Source organism: Poecilia mexicana, unplaced genomic scaffold, assembly GCF_051168715.1.
Source record: "Poecilia mexicana isolate PSO_F unplaced genomic scaffold, ASM5116871v1 scaffold_11, whole genome shotgun sequence".
In the NCBI taxonomy this organism is placed as follows: domain Eukaryota; kingdom Metazoa; phylum Chordata; class Actinopteri; order Cyprinodontiformes; family Poeciliidae; genus Poecilia; species Poecilia mexicana.
The window spans coordinates 28,070,309-28,079,684 of record NW_028263380.1 but is presented as its reverse complement, the minus strand read 5'-3'; the positions used below and the strand labels follow the sequence as shown (position 1 = coordinate 28,079,684).

At 45.3% G+C, this 9,376-nt stretch overlaps 1 protein-coding gene across 11 annotated transcripts in view; it reads right to left on the bottom strand.

Annotated features, from left to right (window-relative positions):
- The window catches only part of pleca (plectin a), a 73,607-nt gene that overhangs the window by 51,239 nt on the left and 12,992 nt on the right, over positions 1 to 9,376 (bottom strand). For 5 of the 11 annotated variants that reach the window (XM_088010579.1, XM_088010581.1, XM_088010582.1 and 2 more), the window contains exon 1: positions 1,914 to 2,326. The exons of 4 other annotated variants lie outside the window; for them this stretch is intronic. In XM_088010579.1, coding sequence (XP_087866705.1) covers positions 1,914 to 2,064 — 151 coding nt within the window. In that variant the 5' untranslated portion in view covers positions 2,065 to 2,326. Of the gene's footprint in view, positions 1 to 1,913; positions 2,327 to 8,155; positions 8,719 to 9,376 lie in introns of those variants that run through there. 2 more of the 11 variants (XM_088010585.1, XM_088010588.1) reach the window with 1 other exon arrangement.

The window sequence follows — 9,376 nt, the reverse complement described above, 5'->3', positions numbered from 1 at the left end:
CCCTCCATCCAACCATCCAACCAACCAACCCTCCCTCCATCCATCCCTCCATCCATCAATCCATCCATCCCTCCATCCAACCATCCCTCCATCCATCCATCCATCCATCAATCCATCCATCCCTCCATCCAACCAACCCTCCCTCCATCCATCCCTCCATCCATCAATCCATCCATCCCTCCATCCAACCATCCCTCCATCCAACCATCCCTCCATCCATCCATCCATCAATCCATCCATCCCTCCATCCATCAATCCATCCATCCCTCCATCCATCCATCCATTAAACCATCCATCCATCCCTCCATCCAACCATCCCTCCATCCCTCCATCCATCCATCCCTCCATCCAACCATCCCTCCATCCCTCCAACCATCCATCCATCCATTAAACCATCCATCCATCCCTCCATCCAACCATCCCTCCAACCATCCATCCATCCATCAATCCATCCATCCCTCCATCCAACCATCCATCCATCCCTCCAACCATCCATCCATCCATTAAACCATCCATCCATCCCTCCATCCAACCATCCCTCCATCCCTCCATCCATCCATCCCTCCATCCAACCATCCCTCCATCCAACCATCCATCCATCCCTCCATCCATCCATCCCGTCCCCGGAGGGTCAGGAGTTTCTGCTTCCTCCCCCATCGGCCGAGTGTCGGGGTCATGAACAGGTCGCCAGCCTGTCACAGTGAACCCACAACTATAGAATCGAAAAAACAACAAATAGAAAAATACAATTAAAATAAATATCAGTTATTAGCACTTCTGTTAAAGTCCCCAAGTCAAATTGTGCTCCAGGCCTCATTCAGCCTTGAACCGGCCCTGGATGAAGCTGGACCTGCTGCATGGCGCGTCTCTGCAGCTGGATGTAGAGGACAAACGGGAGGATTCATTTAGTAGCTCTTTCATTTGGCGTCTGAGTTTTTAATTAGCGCCACAGACTGCTTTGAATCCTCTGATTACAGAAACTATTCAGATTGTCCAGGTTAAATCAAAAATCAATAATCATCTGAAGCAAACATTCAGCTTCTATTCTCCACAGATCTGGAACAAACTGCCAGAAAACTGAAAGCTGGCGAAACACTGAGCTCCTTTAAATGAAAGTGGACTATTGATCAACATATTGATCTGTATTAATGATATTGATCAGATATAAAGTTTGTTTTTATGAAGTAAATCTCTTTCACAAGTGGAACGGCTCCTCTGCAGTCTGTGTTGCTCCGCCCTGAGATCCCTCCGACAGCAGCTAACATACTGACGGCTCGGCGCCGCTCCACATGACCACCATCGCTGCAGAAAAACGAAACTATGAAATGTGGAATAAATCATCCGCTCATCTGGAGATCGTTTCGTTTTCTGCAGACTGACTTCTGGTTTGGAGCCAGAAAACGAGACGACCTCCTTCTGCAGCAGTTACTGCAGCAACCAGATGATTTATGACCCAGATGCTGGAGATGATCGATAAGAGCAGATCCATGCGCTCTCTGGCTCCCTCTGCTGGCCGAGCCCACAGTGCAGATTACGCATAATCTGAGATATTTACAATAACTCCTGCAGCCGGACGAACTCGCATCCTCATCTGGAACACGTGGTTTCCATGGCAACAGCCACTGAAACACAAACGCAGCAGAGTCCAGAGGCGGTTCTGGTCCAAAACGGCTTCATCAGAGCAGCACCAGACCCTCTGCTCGGGTTCAAAGATCAGACACTAAACCAGAAAAAGATTTTCTTTAAACTTTGGAAGAAATTAAAAAGTCTAAAACTGAAAAGGTTTGACTGGTTCCGAGCCGGTTCTGACTGGTTCTGGTCCATAAAGAGGTTTCGTTAGTATTTCGCTGGTTCCGTCCATCAGAACCAGATAAAGCGGACCCGTCCTGGCTCTGCGCGCCCCCAGGACCTACCTGCGCAGCACATCTGGCTGTACAGGTGGAAGCCCACGTCCTCGCACCGCATCTCGTGGATGAAGTCGGTCCGTCGGTACCGAAAGTCCCGCTGTAGGGCGGCGGGCCAGGCTGGTACCGCGGTCCAAACCGAGTCCTCCGCTGCGGCCATCCCAAGTGTGCGCGACGGTGCGGCGCGTCAGGCAGCTGGAGGCGCTGGAGCCGCCCCCCCCCATCCCCACTCCCCACTCCTGCGTGGATTGGACCGGCCCCGCAGGTTCTGCCCGTCCTTTCACGAAGCCAGGAGGACGGAGCGGAGCCGAGCCGTGTCGGGTTGCAGTGAAGCCCGGCCCACCGGGTTCCTCCCAGGGATACAAACCGCGTGTACAAACTCCCACTACCACCCAGGCTGAGTTTTCCGAGCCTCTCCCGTGTTACACAACCGTTCGGAACCAGAACCCGGAGCAGACCTGCTTTTATTGTTCTGGGCCTGCGCAGTGCGGCCACAGATCAGCTCCTTCTGCGCATACTTTAGTCTCCAAACTGCCGCTAATAAACCCTGAAAGCCGCAGCAGCTGCGCGCCATAAATCACTCTGACAGAGCAGTCTTGTTTTCGCTGCTTTTTGCGCAACTTTGCGCAATACTTCACTCCGACTGACACATTCTGGCTGCGCAAAGCTGCGCGTTTCATCACTTCATCTGCGCAGCTTATCTGAACTTTCTGCAGGTTTGACAGTGACGCCGTAGTTCCACCATGTGCAGCGAAATGTTTCTCTGCGGCTCAGAAAAACATTCAGATGGTATGAAAATGAGCCGCGCCTACATCTGGATCACAGAGGATCCATTCAGCAGCTGGAGAGCCGGGGCTGGATCTGCTCCCCGTCCAGAACCGATGGAGCAGCAGCTGCATTCTGACCCACAAACACTCATGGCTGAAGGTTCATGAAACAAACTGACCGCTTACTGGTTCCAGTTAAACCATTACCCAAAGATCCACACTGGTTCTGGACCAGACGAAGCTCTGCTCAGTTTTATTAATATCCCGGTGAACCTGGTTTGCTTTATGGCGGATGATGGTTGGAATCACCGACCAGCAAAACTACAAGGAGACAAAATGCTTCCAAACCTGCGCTAGTCTGGGACTGACGCTCTAATCCAAGGAGATTAAGCTCAGCAGTGGCAGCAGGAGTGAATAAAACCCGACCCGGTTCTGATCCAAAGCGTCCTATAATGGCGGCCCAATGGAACACAATCAAACTCTGTTAGAGGATCCGCTAGTAACTAATCTGTTACTGACCGACACCACAGATCCAGAACCAGCCTAACAACGCAGCTTCCTGACCGGATTAAAGACAATTGGACTTAATTCTGAGATCAACAAACCTCCTGATCCTCAGAGACTTTATATTTAAATGTTAATCAATTTAAAATCTTTTAATTTATGACGAAACCATTAAATCAAACTTAGCAGCATTGATCATCTCAATAAATAAATGTTACATTTATGTATCTGTGTGAAAATATCAGCATTTATGGCCCCTGAAGCCCTGGGGGCCCAATGGAGCCGCTGACTTAATGTGGATTAAATAGAAGTGCAAATAATTGATATTTCAGTGATTCTTGAGAATAGGGACAAAACAGGTCCTATGGATAAAGCACAAAATTTGAATAAAAATACACAAAATATATATTTTTTTCAAATATCTGACTAAACTAACCTGGGTCATATGAGCACAGCAATGTATATTTTCCAGGTATTTGCTGAATATTTTTTATTTTAAACATTGTAGTAGGTGGCTGGTGTCTGTAAAATCCCTTGTTCCGGAGCAGAACTTAACACATTATAATAGTTTGAAATAATTAAAGAAATACTAAAATTATATATTGTGACAATTAAGTATAAGTAGTCATAAAAATAAATATAAAAGTATCAATCAATTGAATTAAAAATCATTTTTATATATTTTCCAACTCCATTGAAATTTGTCCCTAGTTTTTGTCAACACCGTCAGAAATGAAAAGAATGTAAAAAAATCAGGCATTATTGGGGGGCACCAGAACTTCTGAGGACCCCATGACGTTGTCTTTTCTCTTCCTTTGCTAGGAGGCTAGTTAGCTCCGGTTAGCTTAAGTTATTCTTTAGTTTTTTCTTCTGTTTTATTCCTAAGCTGCTCATCACAACCATGATGTATCAACTCCATAACTGACAATTTACAAAACTTTGATGAAATGTTGTGAAATAAAAGCTTAATTTTGGTTTGTTGTAAATATTTCATGGACCTGATGAGCTACAATATGGCCTCCTTCAGAATAACATCATATAAATTGAGGTAGTTTGGCATTTTGTCAACTCCGTCAGAGTTTTTCTGACTCTTTCAGTTAAATTGTTGACAAATCTCACTTAAATGTGCAACTAATTAATTTTAATGTATTTTACATGAATTGCATTACTTCACATGTATCAAGTATTTTATTATACTCACTAGTTTGTCACCACCTTCAGCTCTGTGTCAACTCCATCAGATGGACTTTTTGTTGTTTTTGGTTTTAAATATTTATTTTGTTTCTTGAGAAGCATGTGTCTGTAAAAATGAGTAAAAATATCACTAATAGGATCATTAAAAATGATTTTTTATTTATTTTTGTCAGATGGTGATGACAACGTTCAGGGTCAGGTCCATTAAACATTTAATTTTTTAAATATGTTGCCACTGGGAGCCTGCACCTTAGCATCTTTACATTTCCTAAACATTATTTGTCATATTTGCATCCATAAGGTTGAGAAATAACAAAAAAAAATTATGGGAAAATTAAAACCCATTTTGTTCCTATTCTCAAGAATCACTGATTCATTTTAACTGTATTTTCTGATTTGTTGTTTAGATTAGTTTTGGGTTTCGATAGTTTCAATGGAGATGTTTTCCATAACATATAATTACCCAGTAATATTTTACATTTCCTGTCAACTTAACATCTTTAATACAAAATCATGGTGGACCGACTGCCGGGCTGAGCAGGATTACTGGGGGAACCCTGTGACCAATTGGTAACTGGCTGCAGGTCGCAGGTCGCGCTGCGTTCCTGTGGCTCAGCCTGAAGGTTTGTTGTGAGCGTCTCCAGGAAACGCTCCTCACCTTATGGCCATCATGTGACGATCCAGGAGCTTTTTATAAACCTGGCTCCACACTCAATCCCTTTTCCCTACTTTCACCCTCCACCCTGGAGCAAAGGCACCTTGTAGGTCCCGCTAGCAGCAGCTAACAGCTAGCAGCAGCTGGAGCTGCAGGCAGACCTGCTGCAAATACAAACAAACCTGCGAGTGAGAGAAGAGGAAAAGCTGTGGCTCTCAGTGTTTGATCTGAAGAGCAGCTGAAGACTCAAGACAGCAAACACCTGGATGTCATGCTAACGTCATGCTAACGTCATGCTAACGTCTTGCTAACGTCATGCTGCTCTGCAGGGAGCTAGCACAATGTCAGGGCAGAAACATCAGCAGGGACCTCAGAGCAGCAACTGGTGCTGCCCATCAAACTGGGAAAGGTTATGAGAAGAAAACATCTCAGCAGCATCAGCCAGGGTCAGAGGTCAGAGGTCAGAGTCTGAAGCTCAGAGAAACAACCAGAAACCTGTGATCCACCTCTGACTCTACAGGTTAAAGGTCAATGGTAACTAAAATGTTAGCTGGACTGACCCATAAAGTGCTAAGTATAAAGAGCTCCATTACAAAGCTACAATATGGTATTCAGCAGAAGCTAATGCTAAAGCGCTAACATCAGCCATGTTGGCCGCCAGATAATTCATATGTGTGAAAACACGCTTAGATATTAGGATTATGATATTATGCAGATCTCTGCTGGCCATGCTTTGAAACGGTTTGTTCCTGTTTTAAATAAAGTTATTAGGAGAAAAAAGCAGAACCTGAGGACAGGAAGTGGACCTGCTCTTCAAAATAAGAGCATGAATATAAAACGTCTAACTCAGCGGTCAGCAACCCAAAATCTTAAAATAGCCATTTTGGACACAAAAAACCCAAACAAACAAAAACAAATCTGTCTGGAGCCGCCAAAAATGAAAAGCCTTATATAAGGATTACAACGAATTACTGAGTGTTTCTACTAGCCTGCTGTCAGAATGACTCAGTGAACATTCATGATTCAACGTTCACTTCCCCTGCTGGGCCTCCAGGATGGAATAACGCGCCACGTGACTGATGCACGATGGCGCTTTACCTTCCGTTACAATATGAATGTTTATGTTTCGTTGCATTGATAAAATTAAAGAAATGGAATAAAGAAAATAGATTTTTGATGTCATTTGATTATGAGGAAAGACAGGGAGAGATATTTTTCATTTTGCAACTTGAAAAATCTGCTCCCAAATGCAGTTTGCATAACGACAATCGGTCTTTGTAAATAATCACCGTAAAGTGCAGAACGTGACTTTATCTGGGCAACAAATGGAGAGCAATAAAACAGTTATAAAAATAAAACAGCTGCCTTTTCAAAACATATAACATTAAATTAATACAGTTTAAGTTGGATTTCTGTGCAAATGCCAAGCAAGTCAGTGCAGGTAAAACATCCTCTACCGTTTTGACACGCAGCCATCCTGAGCAAAAAACACAATAATATCGCCAAGTGTCATTCTATATACTTACAAAAATCACTAATCAATCTATAAATACAACCACTTTATCACTAAATATATGTGGATTGTGTTCTTACGTGTTTAATGCGACTTCTGTTTACGGACATCACTGGACATCTTCTCAACTATTGGCCACTACTTTTTCCCCACGCTTTGAATCATGTGGCTTTATTATTTATATATATATATATATATATATATATATATATATATATATATATATATATAGGTGGCTCTCTAGTCTTTGACAGCTTCTCACTACAGAGCAAACGTTCAGGTTATCCTTCTGCATTGGCAATGAATGCAAATGATTCGGTTCATGAATGTAGAATCTCTCCTCAGCTCTCCATGCCCCCCCCCACCTGTCGGTTTGTTTACTGCCCCCTGCCTCGCACCCCACCCAATAAATAAATTTATATTTATTCTACACATTTTTATAACATTGGAAAACGTTAAGAATGATTGTGTCATGTTTGTCCTTCTACAGAAACCACATTAAAACAAATATATATATATATTTCCCACCCCATCGTTTTCAATTTCAAACATTTTTGAAAACGCTCCACAGAGCCACTAGGGCGGCGCCCTAGAGCCGCGGGTTGCCGACCTCCGGTCTAATTGGTCAGAAACCAAAACACTCAGATGCTGAACTTTGTCAACCTGAAAGTCTACAAAACAGTCAAGAGAACTAGCGCTAGAATGTATCTGGAAAAGTTAGCTTAAGGGAAGCTAAGTGCGCTAACCGATAGAGTTAGCAAAAATGCTAAAGTGCTCAACTAAAAATTAGTTCCACTATTAGCACATAAGTGCTATAGTTGGTGCCCACCATGTCTACTTGGAGAGGTTGAATGAGAAAGCCTCTGCTCTATACAAACAAGATGGCGGCCAGACCAATACTTCTGGAACAACAGCCAGCCAAACAGCAGATCAACAACTCATGCTAATTGTGCAGCATGGTGATGGAGGCATGGTGATTTGGGCTTGTTTTCACATTAGCGAACAGAAAAACTGGATTTCTGTTACCAGGATGTTAGCAGAACCAGCAGGATGTTAGCAGAACCAGCAGGAAGGTAGCAGAACCAGCAGGAAGGTAGCAGAACCAGCAGGAAGGTAGCAGAACCAGCAGGAAGGTAGCAGAACCAGCAGGAAGGTAGCAGAACCAGCAGGAAGGTAGCAGAACCAGCAGGAAGGTAGCAGAACCAGCAGGAAGGTAGCAGAACCAGCAGGAAGGTAGCAGAACCAGCAGGAAGGTAGCAGAACCAGCAGGAGGGTAGCAGAACCAGCAGGAAGTTATCTGATGCACTGGGTGTGTCCACAGCGATAAGCTGGATGTAAATTTCTGCACCTGCGGCTGCAGAGCCACCAAACAGGTTCCTGCTTCACCTGAGCAGATTCACCTGGAGGGCGTGTTCCTGCTGATGTTCAGAACACCTGGATTACAGTCAGAGCAGCAACAGGTTGGGCCGGTGTGTCGCCATGATAACAAGTAGGGTTAACCCAAACCCGAGCAGAGGAACCGGCATTTACAGGGTTAACATCTGAGGAGAACCGGAAGCCGAGGGGGAAAGGGGGGGGGGGGGGTGACCGCAGCAGAGGAGGAAGAGGAGCAGCTTACCTTCCCTCCGCCGCCACCAGCGCCAGACGGCGACCAGGCTGACGACGTGACCCAGAACCACCAGGGCCGGGAAGGCGGCGGGTCCGGCCGGCATCGGCCCGCGGTACGGAGGACGGACCTGGACGGGGAGCACTGGGAGCACTGGGAGCACTGGGTGGGGGCAGCGGCGCTGAGGGTGTGGTGCCGTCCCGCACTTTAAAACCAAAAGCCAACTTCTCTCTGACTTTAACTGCACGCCGCCGTCCCCCCTCCCCCCCCCGCTGCTGCCGCCGGCCCGGTGACTCAGTCCTTCCTCCCTCCTCCTCTTCCTCCCTCCTCCTCTTCCTCGCTAGTAAAACTGATCCGGCGCTCCAGGCGCGCAGCCTTGGAGCCAAAAATAAGGTTCAGTCTGTCTGGGTCCAGAGAGCGAACCGGGCCGGACCGACTGCTGCAGGCTATCTGCACAGGTTAATAATACATGAGACACACACACCTACACACACCCCGCTCCGGGCTGATAAGAGCCAGCCCAGGATCACCTCCCAGGAATCCGGCTTAACGAGCCGCAGATGATCCAAATATTCCGACCAGAACCTGCATCCCGCCATCCCATAATAACCACCGCTCACTCCGCAGCTAATTGCTTCCTTGTGTTCAGAACCAGAACCGTTCCAGAACCAGTCTTCACTGACGGCCGGTTCCGCTCAGAGGAGCCTTTGGACCGGTCCAGTTACTGGCCGTCCCTGGGTCCGATGACATTCCTCTCAGTTACACCGTCAAAAACCAACAGCAGTAATTTATTCATCCTGTCGGAGAAAAACTTGCCAGTTTATTTTCCGTCATTTTTCACCATGTTATTCCAACATGTAAAAGTCACAAATACTTAGCTAGCACGCTAAATATCTCGTCTGCCATCTAGATGTGCCAGCTAAATATTTAGCTTCTGTAGCTAAATATTTAGCTTCTGTAGCTACATATTTAGCTTCTGTAGCTACATATTTAGCTTCTGTAGCTACATATTTAGCTTCTGTAGCTAAATATTTAGCTTCTGTAGCTACATATTTAGCTTCTGTAGCTAAATATTTAGCTTCTGTAGCTACATATTTAGCTTCTGTAGCTAAATATTTAGCTTCTGTAGCTACATATTTAGCTTCTGTAGCTAAATATTTAGCTTCTGTAGCTACATATTTAGCTTCTGTAGCTAAATATTTAGCTTCTGTAGCTACATATTTAGCTTCTGTA